Here is a 27248-nt window from a genome sequence, read left to right on the forward strand (position 1 = left end):
CCTTTACACTTCCCCAAATTAGGATGGATTCCCTTTATCTTGTAAAATGTCACCACTGAAGGATCATCCTCCTGGTTTAAACCAGCATTCTCCAATTTGTGCCCTCTGCTCCATCATCTTCTTAAGTTTGGCGGGCAGATAAAAAATGGCAAGGCCTTTTCTGACAGCCACCTTCCCTGGTAGAAGAGGTCATGTGTCCCTCTGTGCAGAGGACTGCCCTCTATTTGACAGGTCCTTTATTTGAGGGGTCTCCAAGCTAAGTCCTGTTTAAAGAGAATTACCCCAAGAAGAAGCCTTGAAGACAGCATCTGGATGGCACAGTGAGAAGCACATGGCCACCTGCTTGGTCTTCCCCACTATGGTGAGATGTACAGTAAGTATTTCTATTGCATGTGGAGCTTCCACATGTGCATCCAAACATATACATTAGCATACGCATGTTTCATGCAGATCTGTGCCCCCTTGTGTCTTCTGGTTTGTGGGGCATTCCATCTTTTAGGGCATTGCATTAGTACCATGTGAATCTCTGGAGAGATCAGGAAAACTCCTTCTCTGCTTGCATCTGGACGGGTAGCTAAAATTGACTGCTTTGGGCAGGGTTTGAGTGGTTGCTGAAAGGGAGGGAGGAAGATAAAAATAACAGGATGACATACATGCAGCTGTCTGCCTTCGTTGCTGTTTTATATATTTTAATCTAATTTTTAAAGTTAATAGCTATAGTTTTTATTTATTTATTTATTAAAACATTTCTATGCCGCCCCTTGCCGAAGCCTCGGGGCGGCTTACAGCACAAAATAAAATACAATAAAATACAAAAATAACAATATAAAATTAACAATATAAAAATAACAATGTGAACGTTTATGATTACTTCTTATAATCAGGTTCTTAGCCACTTTGAATATGTTACGAAGAAAAGCTGCAGTAGAAACATAGTTAGAGCAGGCCTGGCACCTTGTCTCTAGCTGCGGTCAGGTGGATGCCTCCACAAAATTCACAAAGTGGGCATGTTTGGAACCACCATCTGCCGTCGTTCCATAGTGTCTGATGATCCAGATGCTGCAGACAGATATGGAATGGTTGATATGTGGAGGGACACGTGCACTTTTTGCGGCAATGTGGAATATTCCTCTTCAGGGCTCTGGGAGCCAATCTTGCCTCCTTCCAGGAGACTCCAATGCACCGTCATCTCCAGTCTAGTTTTCCACTGCCATCAGTCAGTCGGTCTTCCGTCCCACAGAGCATGCTCAGTCCTCATTGGGTTGGTTACTCCTGGTCCTCTCCACTTGAGTTTATCCTCCACTCCCCAAAGATTATTTTGTACTTCCACAAAATGTGGGACTCATCCAAGTGCACTGATACCCTCCTTGTGCAGGGATAATATTATTGTGGGGGTGATATGATTGTTACTAACCTGGTTACCCATTCACACCCCAGTTTTCCTGGGAGAACTCCAAGCGTGTGGGTAATCTTCTTCCTTTGGAACAGGGTTTCTTGGCACTTGTGGTGTTTGTGGTATTTGGTTGAATGACCCAGATACCATAGCTGAGCCTAAGTAGAGGCTCAGGCACACACCCCAAGAGATGCTGCTCCCCCACTGGGTTTCCAGGAGCCCCCCCCCCCCATGCCAAGGGCTCCTCCAGGGCTGGCTGCAGGCCTGAGAGGCCCCTGGGCAAGAGACCTCACGTGCCTCCTCTCTTGCTGGGTCCCCCTTCTCACCAGCAAGGGCACCAGCTGCTGCTACAGCTCCTCATCGCTGCCTCTTGCCTGCTTAATAGTCCAAGGCAGCCGGAGAGCAAGTTGGTCATGAGTTTTGCCGCACCTGCTTCTTGGCACCACCGTTGCCTCAGCCGGAGCAAGAGGGGAAGAGACGGAGCGAGCGCAGGGCGTCCTTACCCATGGGCCTCTGCTGGAGCGTTGGCCCTCGGCGGATGCCCAGCCATGCCGACACAAGCCTCCGCCCTGGGGACTCACCCCAAGAGCCCCTCAGCTTGGCGCGCGTCTCCGCCAGTCGTCTCAAAAGCTGCCATTCACCGACGCTGCTGTCCTTGCTCCTCCCCAGGACCCAGTCAGCACACGCCTTGCGGGAGTGTGGAAGGGGAGACTAGCTAAGTCATCTTCCCACTTCTTTTCTTTTCTTTTATTCTTGGCCCATTCACAACAGCTGAGCTAAACATCTTTTGCCCCAGGACGTGTCCAGGCCAAGCGTGTCCTTTTGGGTGGAGCGAGGGAGAGGCTGCAGAACAACGGAAGTGGCAGGTCAGTCAAGGTTAGTAGGGTTCCTTGTCCGACTTTAAACCATGTTGCTTTCCTTGTTACAATCACACCATCACCCAGGCGTCCTGGAAGAGTAGCCATTCTAACCCCAAAGCTCATGATGAAAATAGGCCCTTGCCTGTAGACATGGCCGTTTCATTTATTTATTTAAAATTATACCATCCTTTGGACGGAGTAGCATGATTGCTGCAGGCCACAGTTCATATTGACGCCATGATGGATCACAGCAGCTACAACAGCAGCAAGTTTGAATGTTTAACCCCCAGGGCTTTTTATGTCACCTGAAGCTGGGGACAAGCTTGGCGTGGGGGTTAAATAGGCCTGAAATAGTCCTACAACAACAAGAACATCAGTCTTGCCTGTACAGCTCATTAGTGAAAAGATTCCAAAAGCGTAATCAGATGTCCAGCAGCAAAGATTTAACCAGTGTTCCGACCCTGGAAAGGAGCACACTGTGACAGGTAAACTTCCAGAGGTAACCCTCCTCCACCACTTCTTCCTCCAAGATCCTTCTTCCTGTCCTATGGAAAATCTTCACACAAGGCCTTGTGAACAGTCTCTTTTAAAAACGTAGAAAAATCCAGGCAAAGTCAATTTTATAAACGTGCTTTGAATAGCATGCACGGTTTTGCTCATGACACCTCAAAGTTATACACTAGAGTTGCAAAGGACCAGGCAAGAGCAAACAAAGAGCAAAGGGCTTGGTTGTGTAAGGAAAGGTTACAATATTCTAGGGTTTTTCATTTAGGAAACAGGTGAGTAACGGAATACATGATAGTTGTGTATAATATGTATACACAACTACAAGATGTATGGTGAAAAGTAAATAGTTACAGAGACTTTGTTCCCCTCTTTCTTAATAAGAAAGTCTTATTAAGACTGGTGGGAAATTCAGGACAGTTAAAAAGAAAAAGGTTTTCATGCAGTGCATCATTCAGGTATGGAATCATTCATTACTATGGGATGGAGTGATGGCAGCAGCCCCGGGCAGCTTTAAAATGGGATCAGACACATCCAGGGTAGTCGACTTGGCCGCACATTCCATCCTGAATCGGGGGAATACATCTCTTGGTATCTCTCGGCGAGATACAGGAATGAAGCAGCACTGCACTGCAAACCCCTTCAGCCTGGTCCAGCAAGGCACGGCCTGTCTTATGCTCTTACTCAACCCGCTAGAGCAAGCATGGAGCGCCAAGTCCCAGCGGCCCCAGCCAGCATGAGCCATGAGGGCTGCAGTGCCCGGTGATGTGTTTGAGTTCTTTCCTCCAAGTCTCAAGTCAAGTCGCTACTCTCTACATGCAAATCCAAGTCAAGTCTCAAGTCATTGCAAGAAGTTTTCGAGTTGAGTCTCAAGATGTTTTCAAGTTTCAAGAGCTTTCATAGAGAAAAGGGAGGTGGATGGGGGGGAGCTGGAACCCCCCCCCCCCCGAATGTTCCCATCTGCATTGCAATGGCTTAGCAGGGAATACAGTACACCCCTACTTATGGAAGCACCCCTCAACCAACAGTGATTTATTTAAGTTGTTTGTGTCTGTTCTTCCCTGGAATTGTGCGGGAACAGGGCACTGTTGCTCTTCCTACTGAGGAGAGCAAAATGCACCAAAAAAGCTGAAGCCTTCCTCCTATATCACAAGCCCTCTCGATCATAAAAATTGTAGACCACGACCTGGTCGTAAAAAATGCAGAAATCTCTGGTCAAGTTTATTTCATTTATTTATTTAAAGCTTTTATATACAGTCCTTCACTAAAAAGTCCCAGGACGGTAGTACAAGGAAATAAGAGTACAGCATCAGAGGACAAAATTCAAATAAAACCCCATCTCAAGCACTTTAATGCTTAAAATATCGGGAAAATAAAAAAGGTCGAGTCACTTGCTCGTGGCCCCCAAGCCAAGTTGCTCTACTTGAGTCCCCAACACTGGCAGCACCACAAGAGCCCCTGGAAGACCGCGGGTTCCCACCCCTCTGGCTGCTGAGCTCCACCATCTCCAGCAACTTCCTCCATTCCCTCAGGGAAAGCCCTGTGTGCAGAGAAGCACCACTTCCTCAGCTCATCGGCTCCTTGGCAAAGGGCTTCAGCCAAGCGGATCAGGCCCAGGTGCGAAAGTGAACACCCCCTGATCAAGGCATGTGCTGCCCCCATTCAGATGACAAGAGCTGGGATGGAGCCGATGCGCAGCTGGCAAGCCAAGGGGATAAAAGCATTAAGTGCGGGGTGAGCCGGGGGGCGCACAAACCCGCCTCACGTCTCAGGTCCTGTGCCCAGCTTTTCAGTGTTTCCCGTGGGACACCCGGTGCAGGGCAGCAAGCACCGAGTGACCGAATCTCCGTCTTCAGTTTGTTTGTTTGTTTTTAAAGTAAATTTCATTATTATTTTCTACAAACCAAAAAAAATAAACTAAAAAAAATCATCAGAAACATCAGACCTTCTGGGTCGGCCCCCTATTTTATATATATATAGCGATCCGTAAACATATTCACGTCTACGCATAGTCCCGTTTCTCTAGCCATCCGTCTTCGATTTGTGAGGAGGAAATTAAAACTCAGGTTTGTGGGAAAGATCAAACATTTGAACCTCTGCTGCTTTATGGTCTGGTGCCCCAGTACCTGCAGTCACTAACGATAATGCACTGCAGGGCAGAGGTAAACTCAACGGCAAAATCACACTCACGTGCAGACACTTTTATAACCTGCTAGTCACCTACACCAATACAGAGTGTTAAGTTTCCAGATAATCTTAGTACAATAGCACCCTGATGTCTTTAGGCATGAGAAGACCCTAATGCTGGGAACAGTTGAGGGCAAAAGAAGAAGGGGACGGCTGGGGATGAGGTGGCTGCATGGAGTCACTGAAGCAGTGTTTCTCCCGCTGATAAGAACACAGGTATTTCGGCGAGGCTTCTCAGCCTAGCTAAGAATGCCATCTTCTTAAGGCAGCAGCAACAATAAACAGTGACCTGGCTTGGAAAGCTGGTGCTTTGTGAGAAACAGGTGCAGGGTTGATTTTATAACAGAAAGGCACATATAAGCAACGTTTTTCCGCCAGGATTTATCTAAATTTCGCAACATGAGCAAGGCACTGCACCAGTCCCAGTGACTGGGTGTGAGGGCAAGGGAAGTACTCAGCAGAAAGGAATATAATGAATTCGGTGCACACCGTTCCTGTTTGCAAATACTGGGTCAGGTTGCAGTGTACGCAGGTGGAGAGTCCTGACCTGCTTTCCACAACAGTGCCAGGTGTCTCTCCCAGATGCTGTGCCGTCTGAGCCGCAATCACTTGCCCAAGTGGTCCATAAAGCTGCACAGAAAAGCAATCTATTTCCGATGATCTTATCATGTCGCCAGGCTGTGCCTGGCAACTGACACTTAAACAAAACACATTTCTTCTTGTTGCAAGTACAAATCTTGGCTCCCACCACTTTGCTCTGCACTGACCGTCTTCTGGGCTCCACGCCACAGGCTCTTGAACAAGCAAGCCATTCTGTGCTTTGCGCAAGTAGCCATGCGGTTTCTGGAAAGCTGAGTTGTTTGAGGGTTTCTTCAAAGCTTCTCAGCTAATATAGTCAGGGTAGGGGTGGGAATCCTCTGCATCTTGCTTTTGCTATCAGACCTAAAGCCAGTTGAATAGGCAACATGATAAGATCCCCCAATGTCCCCAAGTCCTGCCATGAAATTCCATCCAGAAGTGCAGTTTCCAGGTTTAGACAGGAAAACAAACCATAGGGAAGCAGGGTAACCTCCCAACAAGCCATTGTTTCTCCCTGTGGTTCCATGGAGACCAAATGTGCCTTGCTTCACCATGTAGGCTGGATTCAGACATAATGATAAGCCCTGCCATGGTTTCCACCATGGCTTGTCATAACATGTGAACCCCCCCCCCCACCCCCATGGCTAGGATACATGGTGTTGGGAGCCAAGGTTCCCTCTTCAGCCACTCAAAAACCACAGACCGTTTCCCTTGCAAAGCATTCTTTACTTGATCATTTTTTTCCTTTCAAAGAACTCAGATTGGCTTGCACCCTTCTCTTCCTGCTGCTCTCACTCTTATCTCCACAACAACAACCCTGTGAGGTGGGTTGGGCTGAAAGTCTGCAACTGGCCCAATGCCACCGAGTGTCTCCACTGCCGAGCAGGGACTGGAATCCAGATCTCCTGAGTCCCAGGCTCTTAACCACTACACTAGTGAGAGTATTCTGGGAGAAGCCGTGCTCCACTTTCATTAGTCACTATTCTGGAGTCCCTGGAGAAGAAGCCAAAGATGAAGCGGATCTGGGCTGACCACAAGCTCTTCCTTCAGGCCTTCAGGAGTGAGCATGGGGCATTTGGGCGGGAGGGAAGATGGCCCGAAAGTCACGACCTCCCATGAGGCATCTGCTTTGGTTGCTTACGTGGCAGCCCCTCAAGATGGCTCTCCTGTTGCTGCTTGTCCCTCCTGGAGCTTCGTAAAAGGTCCCTGATAGGACATGGTCTTCTAGTTAGAATTCCGAGAAAGAATTATCAGCACTTCGCGCTATACTATAATTGCTGGGATTCTGTGTGTGACAACAATGAAAAACAAAAACCCAGCTATGTTTGATTAACATGATGTTTTCTTTGAATAGTTCTTGTTTCTAAAGGTCTGTTTCTTTGGGAAGGGCATCCCACCAGGTGTCTATGTGTCTTATCATGTGCATTAAAAATCATGCACTGATAAGGAAGAACACACTTTCATAACGTCTAATTTTAAAAAATAAATATTTGTTCATGTCTTGCAGCTCTCAAGCGTCTGGCATTTACTGTACGTGGCTCTTCCATCTGGCCACCCCTGGAATGCGCCTTTCGCTTTTCTCTGGTTGGCTCTTCGGCATTGCTTGGGTCACATCCGTGGGGCTGCCATTCCCCAGCCAGCCAGCCGGTCTGACAGTAGTGCAGCAAAGCAGTCGGAGGCCGGCAGTTCTGCATGACCAGCCCGACTTGGCCTAGCCTGACATTCCACCGCAGCACCAGCTGCCCGTCTTCTTCCCCCCGAGGACCAGAAAATCTTCCTTTAAATGCTACTGGATGCTAGACAAGCAAATTCTGTTGAAATCCATAGAAGCAACGTAATTTCAGGATGTATTATCATTACACTGCATTTCTGTCCTGCCTTTCTTCCTTTTGGGAGAAAGCCAAGGTGGCTGGCATAGTTCTCCTCCGCTCCATTTTATCCTCCCCAAAACAGCCCTGTGAGGCAGGTTCAGCAGAGGGTGAGTGACTGGCCCTCGGCCACCCGGTGAGCTTCATGGGCAAGCGAGGACTAGGACTGATCCCCAGGGCCCCCAGCCCAACACACCTCCACACTGCCCTGGCTCCGTAGAGCCGCACGTCTTGAACTGCAGAACAGTTGCCTTACATTCAGATATCCCAACTGGCCAGGCGGGCCAGCTGCACAGACGTAAAGACCAGCTGTCCACGTTGAGTCAGCCTGAGTTGTTCATTTCCCCCCTTTCGTCTCAGGGAGAAAAAAATGCCATGAATTGGACCACCGCCCCGTGGGGCTCACGGTTGCTCACCAACCAACATGTACCAGACTGGCTCCTTTCTTTCCTTTCAGAACAGTTACCAAAGCAGCCAGAGGAAAAAGAAGTTTGGGGTTTTTTAAATACTTGCCCTCAGTTAGTCTTCCGCAACTCAGCACCCTCCAGATGTGTCTGACTACAATTCCCATCATCCTCAGTCCCCAGTGACAGGGTGTAGTGCCATGCATCTGGAGGAGGCATCACTTGGGGAAGACTACTTTTGGTGAACGGATGGCAGTGCAAATGGGCCACCACTGCTTGGTCATGGCACATGGCACCAGGCGGGCAAAGGCGACTCTAGAGTACAAATACAGGGTGAATTTCCCCGGTGGGTGACTGGCCCACACCCTGTTCTGCGAGAAGGAAGCTCTCCCAGTGTTTAGGATTTCAACCATCTGGAATTGTGGCCAGTGGTCTGGAAGCATGGTCAGTGGGCAAGAGTGCTGGGAGTTGAAGCCCAGGACATCTGGCGATCCACCTGCTTCCCACCCCTGGTACAGAGGCCTTGCCTAGCATGGAATAATGTTTGCTGTTGAAAGAGGTATTTCTCATTCCTGCCTCTCCCTGTGCATATCTCTGCTTACCTTCTACACAACTGGGAAAGACAGGGACCACTCCTTTGCTCATTCTGCTTTTCCATTTCACAAGGAACTAATCCCCAGCAAGACATTTTGGAACCATTGCAATGAGCCACAAGATGTTTCATCCATTACAGTTTATTTTTCATTGAGCCTTTCCAGCTTTTCACCTGCATCGCACTCATCTCTGCAGCTTCTCTTACTCTGGAAGAGAATAATGCCCTTGCTGCCACTGTACGTCATGTGCTGTTTTTTCTTCCTAGCCTGCCATGAAGATGAGACTAGTTCTCATCTTCACTGCAGCCCCAGCCTTTGCAACAGCCGCCTGTCAGAATTAGGCAATATCTGCATGGTCAGTTCAGGCGGAGGGGGAGGAAGGGGTATGACTCATGTCGTGCCTGAAAAAGCTGGGGCAGGACGGCACAAGAAACTCCGGGACCAGCCCCACCTCAAAGCATTCCACCTCCATCTGGAAATGGCAGCCTGGTGCAGACCTCATACATTTATTTATTATTTTTCCATCCCACCTTTCTCCCACCATAGAATTCAAGGTGAGGTCAAGTGGTTCCCAGGTGGTCTCCCCTCCAAGCTCAGGCCAGACCCAGACCTACTTAGCTTCAAGATGGTGGATGCCTTCTGTGTCTTCAGACCGTACTCTGGGGGTCTGGGCACTTCCCTTTGGAACAAAGCAGAATCAGACCTGCCTCATTGCAAAGCACCATAGAACACAAAGGGCCAATTCACTGGCAATTTCAACCTTATGATGCTTGAAATCATCTTTTCTAGAGACATAGAGTGCACTCATGTTCTCCTTGTTTACCTAAGCTGGGATGGGCAACCAGATGAGGGTCAGATTCTCTTGCAGGTAAGCTGGCTGTGACAGTGAAGGGGGGGGGGGGGTTAGGTCTTTCCCTTTCCTGCCACCCCTTTCTCCTAGAGCAGACAGCCAACGAAGGGACAGAGGGCTGTTGCCAAAGGCATAAACTGACTGCATGCTGAAGACCTTTGTAATGAGGTAGAGGCCGAGGGCTGCAGGATGCCCACGCCTGGCCTCAGCACTAAATCCGCATCTTTCTTCTCACAGTGAATCCAGGCAGAATCCCTTGGACTGTTGCCTTGCCCCAGGATGCTTTCTGTGCCCGAACTGTTCTGTTCGCTGCAACATGCAGATGAGTGGCTAAAGGCTGCACTTGGAACCTCGACTGACTCAGGCCCAATATGCACATGATACTGCCTGAAAACCATGCCTGGCCTGATGTTCTTGGTGACACTTAAAAATGACGCCACAGCTCCTCAAACTAGATTTCCTCAAGCCATTTCCCTGCTCTAAATCACCCTCTGCTTCCCAAAGCTGCCATAAGTTCTGCAGAAGAAACCTGCTTCTCACTCACAGCCGATCACAACTTCAAGGGACAATTTGGATCAGGAGTATTTGTTAGCTCTTTGTTGAAGATCATTCTAGACCAGCTTCCAGACCAGGAGCCCTGGCAAGGTAGTGTACAAGAATACAATAGTAGTAGCAGTAACAGCAGCAGCAGCAGTAGTAGTTAATGTGGTAATAAGCGCATTGTGGCAATGTGGTAATGAAATTAACGTGGTAATGCAAAGAGTGAATGCCAGCATAAGACAGAACCTGCAACACAACTGCAGCTACAACCCATTTAGATCAAACATGATCAGGGGAAGGCCAGGATGGAAACAGGAACATCCTTAGCGCCTTCCTAAAAGCCTGCACTGAGGGGCCTGGAAGTCCCCAGATGGCAGTTTCTTCCAGAGGTATTGAGTCACCGTAGAAAAGGCCCTGTCTCATGTCCCTGCCCACCTAGCTGCCCTCATGGGGTGGGGGCCAGGACCCATGAGCACGAGGGTTAAAACCCCTGTCTTCAGTCGACTTCAGCCAGCTCTTCCTTTCTTGCTGCCTTTAAACAAAAGCAAAGCTGCCTGGAGACCCAGCCATGTCACACACGGCTTGGTGCTGGACCTTGTTCTTGGGGAGAATCGGGCAAGCCACAACCAGGACCTTTGATCTCATGGAAACACGGCAACCTTGAAAAAGATCCCACTAGGCTGTTAAAAGGCACCAGAGCCACTCTAAGTAGCCAATACGCAGCTTCCCCAGCTCCTTGCATATTTTTATCACACAAATGTTATCACTTGACATGAATGCCAGAAAAATGCTGATGAGCACAACCAGCAGCGAATTGCTGAACTTTGACGTTCACTTCCAAGTCAATGAAATTTAATTGCACTCCTGGAAAAGGTTGCGATTAAGGAGGCTGGCAATAAAATCATTATAAGGAGCAGTAAATGACTGGGTTTTTTAAAGTCTGTGCTCATGAGTCCTTTTGATAATGATAAATAATCCTGAGAGACTTTGGTTCATTTATCAGTTATTTGCTTCCTGCCAAATTTCTTTGCTGACTCAAGTTCTCCACTAGTGGAAAAAAGTTGGGCAGAAATGTGTTCCAAATGCAATTTACTGCCATGACTATGCGCAAAGGAGAATGCGTGGCAGCCAGCAAGAGTCTCCCGTGGCTAGAGGGTCTCCTTCTGTCAAAAGAAGACTTGTGCCCAGTGGGTTTTCCCCATGACTGAACTGGGGGCATGAGCTTTGCCAATTTCCCCCTCCCTGTTCAGTCCCCCATGCTGCTCCCACACCAAATATGCTTTGGAGAGTACGGAGATCCTCCAGAACATGGGGGCAACCGGCACTGAGAGCTGCAGGGGGTACAAGCACATTCCCACTGTTCCATCCATGGGAGCATCCCACATGGAATTCCATTAGAGGTCCTTCCCACCACAAAAAGCCATTGACTCCAACTCAATTCCCCCCACCACAGAATTCACACAGCGAATGGAAATCAGATCTTTCACTCTAGTGTTGTTGTTTTAATGTTATATAATCACACTGTAAAATAAGAAACCCTATATAGATCCTATCTGAATATATTTAAAAGCCAGTTCCATCATGCAGCATGAAGATGTATGACCAACCGCAATCACATGCAGAACCTTTGGGTAATTGATGGGGCTCATCAGACATTTTTCCATCAGTTTAATTCCATTTAAAAATAAGCGGCTGCCAAACTACCAGATGTGTATTTATAGAGGTGGTCAAACCATGATATCTGCGATAAGTGATTTTATTCATGAGGGTCTACAGTGCTTCGCCAGAGGAGCACAGAGAACTCTGAACCTCTGCTAAGGATGTGGGCAGTCTATGCCACGGGTGGGCATGCACTCCGCTATCTCCCATGCGCACTTGTGGAAAACTGCAGGGGTGTGGAAATACCAGCACCAGCATTTCCACACTGCCAATGCCCTTGCCCAAAATGGGTGTTCCAGGGGTGTGCTAGGGTTGCTGTGCTTCTATAGAATTTCCAGACAACCAGTTCTGAGGTCAGAAGAGAAGTCCAACCCTGGCACTCCTCCCCATTGCAGCCAGTGTGGGAAGAACCAACCCATCTTTGTCCCTGAGAGCATGAGAGTGACCTCAGAGCAGGGTAAAGAGGGCATTCCAGGGGTGGGAGGGCAGGGGAGGGAAGGAGGTTGGGGCTGCTGGCATATGATGAATCCAGGTGGCACTCAAGCCCCCTTCCCTAAATGTCTGAATGGTTGCACCTACGTGGTCAGAATCAGCTGCCGTGCTGATTTGCAAGATGAGAAGAGTGGGGAGGTGATCTTTGCCCCCACATGCCTCCCTCCCTGCCCTTGTTGTTGTTTTGTATCATCAAATCCTCTCTGTCTTATGGCCACCCTAAGAATGGAAGCTCTCCAAAATGTCCTGTCCATGACATCCCTGCTTAACTGTTCTGAATTCAAGACGGTAGCTTCCTTTATGGAATCAATCCACTTCATAGTTGGCCTTCCTCTTCTTTGTCTCTCTTCAACTTTTCCTAGCATGACTGCCTTCTCCCGTCACTCTTGCCTCCTCGTGATGTGTTCAAAGGATGACAAAACCTCTCTGCTTTGTCCTTTTTGCCTCCAGAGCATGTTCTTGCTTGATTTGATGTAGGACTCTTTTGTTTGTCTTTCTGCTGGTCCAGGTCATTTGCAAAGCACCAGACGGGTCTGCGCTTGATCAGTGGTTGGCGAGTACTTAGAGGTGAGACTTCCTCAGCACCGAATGTAGCCATCTTGAGTTTTGCAATAGAAGGAAGATGGGATATAAATGTAATAAATACTTAAATTTAATATCCCTCAGTATTTTGTGGCTCACAGCCCTTCTTAGTCAATCTACCATTTCCACCAAAAACACTTAAAACCTACATTTTCTTGTATCATGCTGTCAATATCGTCTGAAATTCTCTGTGTGCATTTTTTCTTAGCCAGTCTAACATGTCACTGATATAAAATCTTATTTAAAATATTATGTCAATGTTTACTCAACAGCCATTTTCATCTCGTCCCCATTGACCTTAACTTCTGTTGGTGTGTGCAAATAATTTTTCCTTTAGGAAAGGAGACCCTGAGCAGATGAGAATACTCTTCCTGCTTCCCAGACTTAGCCAGATTCCTCATCAAGTTAACAGTGTCTTTGTAAACACAGATCTGATCTGCAAATATTGAAAAATGTCGGTGATCAATCTCCCATTTTTTGTCTCAATTTATTGCAGTTATAAATCTGGCATCTACAGGGGAAAAAAACCTTCTTGTCAAAGTATATCTTTCCCACATACTAAAATCAGATATGGCCCAAGTTCAACAATTTTTCTGTTGTATATTCTTGGAGGCATGTTATTCCAAATAAACTTGCTCAGTCAAGAATTTGGTATCGCTTCTTTTATGATAGAATAATGAGATGTTCTAGAACATAAAAATGCTAGGACAGACATTTTTACAAAAGCGATTCTGCTTACACAGGATAGTTTTCAGTTAGCCCAGTTTGTTAGTTCTCATTCTATTTGAGTCTAAAATTGTCTGGTGCCTGCAGACATCCGTGTGTCTCTTGGCAACAAGCAAGCTGCCCTGCCCCTCTTCTACAAACAAACAACTTAATGTTCATTAAGTGACGTGATGGCTGGTAGTCACTACATAGCCCCTTTCTGGAGTACTCTGGGCCTCATATGCCTGGCTCAGAGAATTTCTTAGGAAATCAACACAGTGGGCAGCTTCAAGACAATGCTTTTTTCTCAGCGTGAGAGGAGGAGAGGCAGGAAACTAGTAGGGGTCGGGGAGGGGGCAGGAGGGCAGTGGCAAGCCAGCTGGAGCAACCAGGGTGATGGCGAGGGTTGTCCACTTGCAAGTCTGAACGGATGGGGCTGTGGGGTGCGAGAAGGTGGGTTTATGGGGGGGGGCGTGTTGGAGGGATCCTGAAAAAGAGCAAGTGTGGGGGTTGGTGCTTACAGTGAGGAGCAGAAGAGAAGGACGTGTTTGCATGTACGCAGGGTTTGCCTTTGGTGGAATAGGTTCCTGTTGACCCTGGGAACTGTGGGGTTCAAAGGAATCGCTCAGCCCTTTAAGCAGATCCCTTGCCCATTGTGGCCAGCCATGCCTCCCATGGCAGCCATTTTGTCATGGTTAGCAGGACAGCCTCTCCAATGGCTCAAATGCACCCACAGGCCCCAAAAGGTTTCCTGATGTTACAGATGAGGTACATTTGAGTTGAGTTGGTACTTGTGTGTCTATTTGCTGTTCCTAACTCACAGGAGGCACAAGATCTTTTGCTGGCATCTATGGTATGTTTGCCCCAAGTGCGTGTGTGTCCCTCAGTTCCCTATGATAAAACACACTTGCACACAGTTAGGATGAAAAGAAAAATTTATTACACATAGAAGATACAAAGTCTTAAGCTGCAATTCAAAAGTCATTGATTTATAAGTTTGATAGAGAGGCAGCAAAGCATAAATCATATCCATCCACATGCCTTGATTTTTAAGAGAACAGCACCTATATGCCCCATGTAGCCCATTCAAAGAGGACAGCATGGGATCCCCAGTTAAAAGGAAGAAATGAGAGTTTTGAGGCCATCTCTGTCTTGATCACTCATCCAATGGTGCTTGACTGTTGATGTGGACACAGGTGCCCTTGATGAGTATGCTATGAGTCGGTTTCCATGCTGAACCCTGCTTTCTTATCCTCTTGACTCCCCAGATTCCATTTCAGAGAAAGGAGGTGTCAGCTGGATGACTAAGTTAAATTTCCTGCATGTTATCCCTTCATCACTATTGTTCCATTGTGTTGTGCTCCCTAGACAGGCAGTTTCATCCATATTTGGATTAAACTAGACTAGATGAATTTACTCCTTCCTGGTTAATCTCATCATATCTAGAATATGCACCAAGGCAGGGGTTTTTTTCCCCTTCCTGTGTACTTTTGCGCAATCCATTCTAGGCAGGAATTCCTGTTAGGTTTGAATTCAATCTTATCTTCGCTGCAACCCAGTCACAGCTGTCACATTTGCACATGATGTCTCTGTTTCACATCACAAGTCAATTTGAATCCTCTTAACCATTCTCCCCCATCGCACTTAACAAACCATGGGGTCCTGTATAGATGCTTTTTGTGGCTTCTTTACAAACTGAACCATACCAAACAGAACTAGTTACATCACCAAAAAATCTCTCACATTACCCTGTTCTAGACTGTCCTTAATTACGCTTTCTAGCTATGTAGGGTTATTTTATTTTGATGATTGTTACATTCATAATCTTAGGCTCCAGTGAGATTTTTGTATGTATTTCTAAATCCTTCGGGTTAGATCCTGATTTAGAGTATACCCACTGAAATCAGTATAGCGTATGCTAATCATGACTAACTTAGGCTCCATGGGTTCCCATGGGTCTACTCTACATAAGTCTGGATCTAACCCTTTGACATTTCCTGATTACTTTTGTAAACTTTTGTCATTTGACCAAAGTCAGCTAATATTGCAGCTGGTGCTTAAAAGGATTTGTTAGGGAAGGAGTAATGGGGGGGGGGGGGAATGCCCAAAATGCCAATTTGCCCGATCTCTTCTTCCCATTTCTCTTCAAGATCTCACAGATATTGTCATAACCTCAATTAAGGCTCAGTCCAATGTGTGCTCAGACAGAAGAAAGTCCAGCATGGCTGGTTGAAGCATGTTGGGAATTGTAGGGCATTTTTTCAGTATAAACTTGCATAGGATTGCACCTTAAATAGATAAAATACTAAAGGTGACAATGGGTACCATTATTGAATTCCTGAATTTGAAAATAACATTCTTTGGGTGACTTCCATTCACTTAATGCATATCAGTTTAATCCATGCATAGAATAAAGTAAACACGTCCAATGTGTCAAGAAAAACCCACTCAGTTCCATCAAAAGCTTTTTCCAAATCCACAAAATAAAACTTTGGTGTCTTTTACAGTCTGACAAGAATCAATCATATTAATCACTCTTTTGAAGTGTTTTTTTAAAGAAAGCCTTTTAAGAATTGTAATACTTAAAAAACTTAAGATGCAAAAACTTTAATTCTTAAGAAATTTTAATTCTTAAAATTAAGAAACATTCAAGAGGAATGATCCTGCAGCCTCCCTAGTAATAGCATCTCATTGCTGCATTGCTCTGAACTATTGTTTTTAAAAAGGCTTAATCATTGCTCCTTACTCTATTCTACAGCCTTTCTAGACATGTTGCATGGTCTCAGGGGCATGAAAGGCCTTCATGATATGAACACAACCTTCTCCATTCAGTTACTAAGATACACAAGCAAGGAATTAAGGGGAAACACCATTACTTCACACCAAGAATTAGGAGCTGTATGTGTCCTCATAAACCTGCTCAGCATATTTTGTTAACCTAACCAGTAGTATTTGGGCTACCTAGCTAGTCCATCCTACTCCCCAAATAGGTCTGGTTTCACCAAAGAATAATAGTAAGATTTAAAATCCAATAAATCTAGTATAGAGTTAGGCTACAGTTCATTAACTTATTGGCAGCCATTAAGGCAAAAACCTTTATCTAGGACAGGTTGAAAAGAAATCCATAAAAATAAAAGCCAAATATTATCACAAATATTAGGAATAGTATACCAATACAAAAAGGGCTAGATCCAGGGTTAGAGTAAGTCCCTAATTTAAGTCCCATTGATTTTTATCGGTCTGTTCTGACTAAGTCTAGATCTAGGCTATGCTCTTTAAGTATTATCAAAATAAAGAAGAAACATAGATCTCTTATTTAAATCATTATTTTAACAAAATAGTAGGCATTTCCACTGTCATGCAGTTGTGTTTCTGACCTGTAAGGTGCAGTCCTTTCAACAGGTATATATTAATTTTGCATATTTATGCTAAAAGACTTTAAAACTCTGGAAAGAAAACAGCACTGATATCCTAAAGCCATTTATTCTAGAGTGCCTCCACTAACTTCCATGCCGGTACTCCAGAAGAGGTTCCTTGCAGGCACAGACCATGCTTTTGCAGAGTAGAATAATGAAAGAGGAAATAAAAAGCCATGACAAACTACCCATATCAGGGAATGGAAAGGCTGATGTGTAAGGCCCTCAAAATGATTTAGCACTCTGGATTGTTTCCCTCCAATGTAGATCTTGCATCTGGCATTTGGTTGCTCGCAATAAAAACTATCTTTAGATCAAAAGCAGACAAGTTATATCACATTCAGTGGTGGACAAAATGACTTAGTCATAGTTAACAAAGGAACAATCTAGGCTGCTAGGAAAGATCCGGGAATTCAGTGGAATAGGAAAGTGGGTGAGAGGTGTAAGAATGCCGTGACAAACTGAAATCCAGAGGAATCCAAGTGGATAGCTCAAGAGGAAAGGACATCCTTCAGGGAGAAAAAGACAGGAAAGGTGCCTCTCCCAGAAGTGGTCCCCCTGCAATTCAGGATGCTGCTCTACTTGGCCACCTAAAGCTCAGGAACGTTGCTGAAGAAGATCGTGTGCTCTCGGCCCAGACTGGCAATGGTCCTAGGTTGTTTTGGAGCCTGCCTTGTAGGCCAATAACTTCCCGGTCCTGGTACCTTCTGTGCAGGAAAAGAAAGAAATGGGATGACTATCAAAAGAATGGAGGTATTGCTGGGATATGCTGCTCAAATCCCATTAAGGACCTCTTTAATGTATTTGTTAATTCTCTAGCTGCTCTGGTTGGTGGCATTTTCTCTGTAGCCCAACTTCCCAATCCCTTTTTAATGTCTCTGCACCCACAGTATCCTCTTTCGAGGTTATGGAAACCGCCACATGCTGGCTGGGAGTTGCAGCCCAATGGGTTTTGAAAGGCTGCTCTAATGCTCCTTTGGTGCTTGGTCAGTGCTTGGAGATGGCTTCATACTCAATGGGCAGAACATCAGAAGGCCTAAGGAGGTTTTCTCCTAAGTGAACAATTGTGAACAATGCGGACCCTATCTGGGAAACTGACATGGTACCTCTTAGCCCTGCCCAGTGCAAGCTACAGGTTTGGGGGCCCTTGAGCAAGACACCCTCCATGGGCCCCCTTCCTTAGTGAGCACTTCTTGTTGCCACTGTCACCAGCTGCGCCACTGAGCAAGCATGGCTTCACAGGTGCACCTGCTGCTCTTCCTTCTCACCACCACAGTTGCCTGGGCCAGAGCAAAGTGCAGGTGAACAAGAGGATGGCCATGGTGAAGAGCAGCAGCAACTCCAGGGAGCAACTGGCAGGGAGCTCATTGAGGAATGGGTCCTTGGCAACCCCCAACTTGCCTTCCCTGGATCCAGCCCCAGCTCCACTTTTAGCCTTTCCCCAGGCAGCAGGGAAGAGAAAGCCTTCTCCGCTAGGAAAAGCTAAGCCTTTTCTTCCCCTGCCCAGCCTCGTCCTGCTCCGGACTGTGAACTGAATGCACAAGGAATCCTCTTGCTAGGTCAAGGCTTGAGGAATTCTATATGTGCATTTCGCACATGCATACAATTCCCCCAGAATGCATTTGCAGGACTCGTACCAGATCTATGGGTACAATTTAATCCCTCTGAATGGCTCTGACTCTCTCCATGGTTTCTCTTCTATCTCCAAGAGCTACAGATTTCCTTTCCTTTTTATGGAGGCCGAAACACCCTAAGAACTAGGCCCAGAACTAGGTCCTGCAGGGGAACAGGGGCTTCACGGATCCTCTGTAGCAAAGAGGCTGTGCAACAACCGCAAGCATTTGAAACATTTTTGGATCACAGAACTCACCGTGTGGGCAGACAACAGCCGTGGCACTTGGGACACGAAGCTTGATCGTATTGGTACAGGTGGCTTCTCTTTTATTTCATATTCACCTGGTCCTGGGCCTTCTTTCTACAACATAATAAAAGTTTATGTTCCCCGGAACTGCTCACATACACAAACTTTTTTTTCAATTTTATTTCCTTTCACTGTACCCCTTGTAGTTAAAGCCATGCACTCAGACATGCTCATCATGTGCGGAACCTTTCGGAGCTCTCCAGTGCGATGGAGCCAACATTAAAAAACTAGCATATTTTAGCAGCAAGCTAGGCCTCATTGCTTTTCTCTTTTCGTTGCCAGCCGAAAACCTTTTTGTTCCACAGCTGTTTTGGTGAATAATTTGGTTTTAATATGGTTCATTGGCCTTGCTGCTCCTTTTCTAAGAGTTTTAACTGTCAGACTGTATTCAAAAAAATCTTCTTTTCACATTGTTTCTATTATTTATTTAAATCTTGATGGTGTATAAGTTTATCTGATAGTTTTTACTTCTGCTGTTTATTATTTTATCATTTTAACTGAACTGTATCCCTTCACTGGTATTTTATTGTGGTTTTACCTATTGTAAGCCAACCAGAGAGACTTTTGGTTAGGGCTGTGGCATATAAATGTAATAATAAATACACAAAGAAAGAAAGCACTTACGGACAATAACTAAGCCTTAGGAGACACAGTTTAGAATTCTGAAATGAGTGAGAAAACTGAACTGTGCAAAAGTCAGGAAACCACAACTGGAGGTTGGAGGAAAGGGGTGGAGACAAAGGAAGGGGGTGTGGCCTTCTGGGAAACACCAGGGAGCTATTTCTTAAACTATGGTACCCAGAATAGGTCACAGTACTCAAGATGAGGCCTTACTAGTGCCGAGTAGAGGGCATCTAGGAGTTTGCATGATTTGCAAGTGATATTTCTGTTAATGCAGCTCAAACTAGCATTTGTCTTTTTTGCAGCCATATTCAACTTGTCTTCAACAACAATTCTAAGATCCTTTGTCCTTGTGCTATTGTTGAGCCAAGTATAACTCATCTTGTATCTATATATTGGGTTTCTTTTTTTTAGCTGCAGAAATAACAAGCCTGCAGTGTAGGGGGCAGATGGAAAGAGTTGCTTCTTTTGCCCAAACTGATCTTTCCCCTTTCCTCTCAGCCGCTCCCCTTGCTAATTCTCTCCACTCAGCCACTTCCCCTGCACTTTTCCTCCCATCCCTGGCCTTGCCCTGGCTCTCCCGCTTACCCCTTCATTGTGCTGCTTCTCTCTCGTTCCAGCCTCAAGCCTCATTATCCCCTCGCTCTACTTCTTTACCTCCCAGCATCTCCTTCTGCAGTCTCTCCTCTCCCTCTTTTTCTCCCCTCTCCCACTTTGCCATGTTTTTGCTTTCCTGCCCACTCAACAGCTGATCAATGGCAGGTTCAAAAAGGAATCTGGTGCATTATCGGTTTTCAGGTTCTTATTTATAAGGGTTTTTTTAAGAGGTAGGAAGTGAAAAGCTGTGCAGATGCCATTGGAGGTGCTTCACTGGGGATGCCTGCACTAAGACATCGGCATCATTTACACTGAGTGGGCTTTCCAGGACCATGTTGGGGCTGGCTAAGACCTCACCACTCTGGGGCAGGTCCGTTAGGGAAACCAGCGGTTTGGAAACATGTTCAGGGAACACTTTCGGCTGGAGTGTGACACAGGAGCCCCTGCCTCCTGCAGTGTGGCTCCCGCTGCCTCCCAGCTGAATATCTGTGGCTGTGGCCTAAACACTGGTGCATCACCACTGAGCTTGGGCCACAAACTGCTACAGAGGAGAAAAAGGTCAAATTTCATTTGAAAACAAGCCACATCTTTACTGTTCCAGAGAGGCTTGCCACCAAAGTTCAACAGCAGAACACGATGTCCTCACCTGCAGCCAACAAATGCTTCAATGAGGCAACAGCAGGTATGCTGCCTGGCAAGGATGGATTTGGGATGGGTGAAAGCAGCTCTTGGCCTCCGAGCAAAAGAGGATTCTAGGACATGTTCCAAGGTGCCCTTTCAATTCAAGCAGGGTGACAGTTGGGCCTCTTAGTCCTGATGCAAAGAACCAAGTGAGTGATAAACATATGTTCTACCTGGTCATCTGGTCTGTCTGTCCCAGTCCTGCACATTCGGATTGCAAGCTTCATGCTGTCACATGTTGCCTGAATCGTTCCTTAACTGGAGATGCTAAGGGACCTAGGACCTCTTGCCACCGAGCTACAGCCCTCCCCCCCACACACACACACAACTTGCTGTTGTTGTCCCCTGTAGAGGAAGACAGAATGGTGGAGCAGTTGTCCTTTCAAGGTTCTCTCTGGCAAACAGAAGGAAATCTTCACCCTATCTCACCCTATTGGAAACCCATGTGGTCATACCATGAAGACGGATGGAAGATTCAGGAGAGACGGAATTCCCTTCCAAGAGATACAGTGGTGGCCACTCATTTGGATGGCTTTAAAGGGGGACTGGACCAAGTCATGGGGCATAAGCCTATCAGTGGATATTCCTGATGGAGTATCAGAAACAGCATGCCAATATTGGGGCACACGGCGGGGGGGGGGGGGGCTGTTGCACCTGTGTCCCACTGGAGGGCTTCCCACAGGCAGTTGGTTGGTCACCGTCTGAGCCAAATGCTGGATTGGATAGACCTTGTCTGTTCCAGTACGTCTCTTCCTATGTTCATATTGCCACCCTTTCTGTTGCATCTGCCAATCTCCCGGCTCCAACAGGGTCCTGAACTGCACAGGAAGGCCGCCCACAGACAGCAAGTTCCCCACTGCAAAGCGTCCCAACCAATGGACAAAGGAGGGAGAACAGCCAGTGAGCACAGCCCCTCCCCACTTTGATTCCAGCTGCAGGCTGTCGCCTTATGCTGCTGGAATCAAGCAGGGGGATTCCTGTGCTCCAGAAAAGCTTGCACAGTATTTCTTTTTTGCCACAGAAGATCAGAGTAACACTGATAGGTTCTGACAGGCTTGCATGCCCCTTAAAGTAATTACAGGATATCAGCTTTATCTTGCAAAGAGAAACAAGCAAACCTTTTAATATATGAACAACTGACACAGATCTTGTGCTGTCTCATTGCTTTGTAACAATATCATTTACACCAGTCCATCTTCTTTCAATCATTTGCAGACACTAGTGGCACCAACATGTCAAGCCACAGTTTTATGTTGTTGTTATAAAGCCAAGAAAAATAAAACTATTTATCTCCAGTAGATAGGGTAAGATAATTTTTTCTCTTGTGTTCATGTGTTAGCATCTGTCAAGTTCCCTCAAGCAGAAAACTGATGCTTTTTAACACATTTCAGGTTTTGACATCTTGTGTGTGAGCATGTGTGCATTTTCCTCACCCTGTGGTAATTCAGTTTTGTTTTGCCTGCAGGAGGGAGAGCTTTAGGATGTTGGGACAGTGTACAGATCTTAGAAAATTTCACCTGGACACAACAGAGGGAAATTTTGTACAAGGCAACTAATAAAATGCAAAATGGTTGTTAAGATGCTTAAATTTATTTTATTTATTTATTTAAAAATTTCTATGCCGCCCCATTCGCCAAAGCCTCGGGACGGCTTACAAAACAACAATTAAAATATAAAACACTAACAAAATAAAACACATAAACATTATAAAATAAGTCGCCCTGGCCGAGTTTGGCTTGGTACTTTGCACGGAGCACGGACTTGGACCTGACGGCCTTCTGGCCCCTTCCAACTCTGCTATTCTAGGATCTGTTGATTTTTTAGCCTAATCCCAGTAATTCTTATTTGTGTGTGTTTTTCAGGGATGCATCCCCCTTCACTCGTGCTCCTCTTTCTTGCTGGTTTGGATTTGTTCCTCCCAGCAAACAATTTGAAAATGTTTCAGACCACCTACTTATCTTCCGGGCTTGGCTATTGATTTTTAGTGCAGTTACTACAAGGGCTTGTAGTCAGTAGAAACAGTAACAGAATAAGGCAGTGATCATGAGTCGATGAAAAAGAAAGTGAAGTAGATGCAGGATCAGTGAGGTGGGTATTCAGGAAAGCTGGAAATACAAAGCACAGATGATACAGAGAAGTGGATCAAGAACAGGAGAGTCCAAAAGAATTTGCAGGAGAACAGAACGTTGATAACAAAGAACTCTTTGATAGGAAAAGATTCTTCATGGATAGGCATCTTGCCACATGGCTATAAGGAACGCAGCTGAGTCCTGGGTTGGCCTTGCATTGTAAGTCTTCAGTTCTAACCTAGCCAGTGATGGAAGCAATGCCATTCTTTCAGCTCCGGTTCCTTGTGTCTGGACCTTGCCTTATGATCGATCCTCTGTCTCCTGACTCTTCTGCTTTGCTTCTGAACTGTGTGATGTATCTGACTACTGAAAGGTACACTTTCACCTTTGCCTCTACCTTGACCACTGCTGTCTTAGCCTGATGCCCTGCTGGACTGAAAACTTGGTGCTTGTTGAATTGTCTGTCTGTCTGCTGCCTTGCCTTTCGGGTTGCCCCGTAGCTTGCTGTAATGCTGGGTTTGATTCAGTCAAAGCGGGACACTGTGCCTTTACATGATTGGGGGTCTGTTGATGAAATGCATAAGACGTACTTTAGCTAAAATGTCACAAGAAATACAGAGAAGAAAACAAAACCAGAATGTGGTTTTTCAGGCCTATTGAAAATGTAGAATAGCAGCATACAGGGCAAATGTCTAATTACCACCCTATTTACCTGAGAGACCTATAAAGCAGGGGTGGTCAAATTGTGGCCCACTGGATGTTTTCACCTACAGCTCTTCTCAGCCCTAGCCAGTGTAGCCAACCAGGAGGGCTGATGGGAATTTCAGTCCATCAACAACTGGAGGACCACAAATGGCCTACCTTTAATATACAATAAATGCTGAGCTGCACTTTTAGGGCTGCAATCCTGTAACCTCTGACAGTAACTTCCTTTCAGTCAATGGGGCTTATTTTTGTGTAGACATGTAGAATTGAGCTTTCAATTTTTCAACGTTTAAACCAAATATGGGCAGTTGAGGGGTGAAATGGAGGATGGTTTTCCTAATTTTTCCAGACGGGGCAACAGTGAATTGCTGCAAAAGATGTCCATCATCTTATGCCTGCTCCCTACAAATTATGCATCACCAAAATGGAGAATAGTTTATTTATTAGAATCTTAAACCAGGGCCAGTATTGTTCATGGGGCAACACTGTGTACAGCAGGGGTGTCAAACCTTCCTGAGGCTTTTTGCAATAGGACAGAGTAGAAAAGCTTTAAATAAATAAATAAAAAACAACCTCAGGCATGTGGGTCAAATCAGGCCCCCTTGGGGCCAGATCTACCCTGCGTGGTGTCCCCTCCCAAACCTCCTAGATTACCAATGGTCATGCTCCTTTCCCCTGACTCCACCCCTTTCCCTTTCCCCTGCCCAATGTTTGTTTGATGGAGTCCCAGCTTTTGCGGCATATAAGTGTAATAAACAAATAAACGGGTGAAATGCCTCTCCTCGGGTTAAACTATTGGCAGTAAGACCTTTGAGCTAAAATATGTAGGCAGTTTTTATATTTCTTTTTCACCTGCCCCCTTTTGTCTTCAAGCTCTGCCCACCAGTGAGAATCTCTCCAAAAGAGCTTTTGGCCCTTGGGCTGCAGAGGTTTGACATGCCCGGTACAAAGAGATGCATGGAACACCTCTCTGTCCACAGTCCTTGTATGCAGCACCTTCATCTCATCTCATCTCATCTCATCCAATCCCCTAAACATTTGGTTTATGAGAAAGCAAACAAGAAGTGCAAAATCATTTCCAGGCCAACCACCGCCTTTCTCATCACCTACATGGCTCACAACTTTTGGCTTCTTCTGCTCTGAGGCAGGAAAACATGATGATGTTGGTTACAGCTCATTTGTTGTAAAATATTGGACAGCAGCTGTATCAATAACTCATTTAAGGAGTTGCTGTTTACATGGAATGTTTCTTCTATCACAGAAGGCCACCTGGCATGGGGACATTAATGAGATCCTGGAGGATTTTCACACAAAAGGTTAACATCTATTTAAAACCAAAGAATATCCTCAGAGAATTCATGTTACACACAATCCTTTGCTGCTCTTTCAAAATAAATGTGGATCAATTATGGCAAGTGTTCCCTTCACCCACCTGGTATCCTCCATTGTAAAATTTCAGAAGTACCAATTTGATCAAGGAGTTGGGGGAAGTAATGCATCTGGTTAAGTTCTTAACAAAACAATAGACCAAATTAAATTTTTACCCATCTACACCAGGCTAACTCAGTAGGTACAGTTATTCCAAGGATGGAGAAGACTATCTGCTGTCTGCCAGTCAGGCAGCTGTTAAAGATGAGGAGCCTCTCAGAAAAAAAGAGGTAGTAACCCTAATTCAGGACTCCAAATGTCCTGAAACCCAAAAACCCCTGTCTGAATGAATCCATCAGTTCCATTTTCTCTATCATTCACTAAGCATGCATCCCATTTATAAAGAAATTCACAAATTTGGCAACAACAACAGCAACAACAACAAGGAAACCAACCAACCAACCAACCAACTCAAGACCACTTGCACCCAGTCCCACAGGTCTATCATTCCCCAGCCAAGTGCAGCTGATGTTGAAGAAAGCTGGTTGCAAGGGGCCCACCAGGAAAGGAGGGCCTTGAGATGGCTGCACAAGCGGCATCCCTCTTCAGCATCACCTGCAACCACCTTTTGGGCTGCTGCACCTGATATGGAAGAGGGTTACTAGTGCAAGGGGGGGGCAGGGTCCGTGGGCTTTCATGGGCATCCTAACAGCTCAGCTTGCTATCTGGAAGACCTACCTAAAAACAACAGGAAGCCCACACATGCTTGGAAGGATGGATTCCAATAGGGTTTGTCCCAACCCTAATATAAACCATATATTACAAAAATGACATAAGCCTCCAGTGACTTCACTCCAAAGAAAACCCTGGAGTCCCTGGAGTCCTAACCACTTGGAGAATTGAGGTTTGACGGTATGACATTATTAAGCTCTAGATTCACGTTTTTAAATGCTCACTTAATAACAGAGGAGGAAAACAATAAGATCTGACATTTCTTTCCATTGTAGCACACTCACTTCCAGTCTTCTGTCCAGGTTTCTCACTGCTACGCTGACTGCTTCCTTTCATAGTGCACAGACGTGGTAATGAACGTGAGTGAAATGCTTTTTCTGCTCAGCCTGGGTAAGGCATGCCTGACTCACTGCCATGAGCTGTCACTTTTGCTAGGTGCCAGGAAAGCGCCGTGCAACTTCTAATTCTCCCTGCCTTTTGTAGTACAGTAGATTTCACATGGTGACACATATCCTCAGAAAAATAAGCTAGTGATGGTGTGATGTAGCAGAGAGAGGCAGTTTCCTTATTATTATTATTATTATTATTATTATTATTATTATTATTATAACATTTCTATGCCGCCCCTTGCCGAAACCTCGGGGCGGCTTACAACATGATAAAATACACAATTTACACAATTAGAAAGTTGCTTGACAGGAACAGGTTTAAGGCTATTCCATACATCTCAGCACTGTGGAGATGTGTTGTTTTTTCTATCTAAATCCACTTATTTGGCAACTTGAGCATCAGAACATAAAAAGAGTGATGCCGCATCAATTCAACGGTCCTTCCAATCTGTTAATCTGTCAGCAAAAAGGTTAAATTGTTTTGCTAACAGATGAGTGAAGAGAATACTTCAAACTGCAGGTGGCAAATTTGATCTGGAGTGGTTGAAGATTCTGAATGAAGAGTTTGTGGAGACCTATAAAAAGACCCGACCCCCCCCCCCCGAGACCCTAGACTCATATTTCAGAAGATTCGGTGTTAACTTTCAGACTCTGACCCTGGGCAAAAAGATCTTGGATGTACAATTTTATACCAATTACTATTATGACATCAAAATGCCTCTAACTAACTGTCCTCAGAGAACCCTCTTTGGGAGAGTGGGGCTGGGCAGCGGAGGCAGAATTCAACAGCCTTTGCAATTGGTTCTTTGCAAAACTAAAGGCAACATCACTGCAAGGTCTATTCTGCAAAGAGAGAGTTAAGGATGTATCTCTTCTGACAGGTCTTCCCACATTAGTTTGCTTTAATACTCTTGTTTTTGGTCTAAATTTGAATTGCTGTTGGTTTTAATTTCTTAGAAACCACCCAGAGCCTATGGAAATGAGGGCAGTATAGAAAAATATAAACAAAGAAAGAAATAGCAGAACCAAGGATTGATGACACATTCTCAAATGCCAGTTGGGAGGAGAAGCTTTTACTGGCTATCTCACGTTATGCACATGCACTGGTATGGGAAACTGAGAATATCCTTACTGGAGGCCTGTTGGTTTGGGAAGGCTTAAGGATGGCACAGGCAATGGCTGGGGAGAAGCGTCGAGAGCATAAATGAGCAAAGCTGATTGTAAGTTCAAGTAAAATGCAACCAGGAGGAACATGTCAAGCAAGAGAATGTGAAGTGAGGAGCTGCCCACCGATGGATTGTCTAAGAAAGATCTTGGACCGTGCAGAAATGGATAGACTAACTTTATCGTTGAAGGAGAAAGAGGATACTGATTTCTATCGAATTTGGGACTCTTTTTATAACTAGCTGGAGAAACGGGACTTGGTGTAAATTTAGAGATGTTTTTCAAACTATGATAAACTAACTGGAATTTGATATTATAATGTTAAAAAATATGTAGAAGGAGTTGACCCAGTGAATCCAATGTTAATGT

At 45.6% G+C, this 27248-nt stretch overlaps 1 protein-coding gene across 1 annotated transcript in view; it reads right to left on the bottom strand.

Moving 5' to 3' along the window:
* Positions 1-17222: 17222 nt before the first annotated feature.
* STPG4 (sperm-tail PG-rich repeat containing 4) overlaps positions 17223-27248 on the bottom strand; it is a 30150-nt gene continuing 20124 nt past the window's right edge. The window contains exons 6-7 of the mRNA XM_044428565.1: positions 18503-18607; positions 17223-17339 (exon numbers count right to left, since the gene is read on the bottom strand). Of these exons, the coding sequence (XP_044284500.1) occupies positions 17223-17339; positions 18503-18607 (222 nt within the window). The remainder of the gene's footprint in view (positions 17340-18502; positions 18608-27248) is intronic.

Source organism: Varanus komodoensis, unplaced genomic scaffold (assembly GCF_004798865.1).
Source record: "Varanus komodoensis strain SLA01 unplaced genomic scaffold, ASM479886v1 scaffold2, whole genome shotgun sequence".
Classification (NCBI taxonomy): domain Eukaryota; kingdom Metazoa; phylum Chordata; class Lepidosauria; order Squamata; family Varanidae; genus Varanus; species Varanus komodoensis.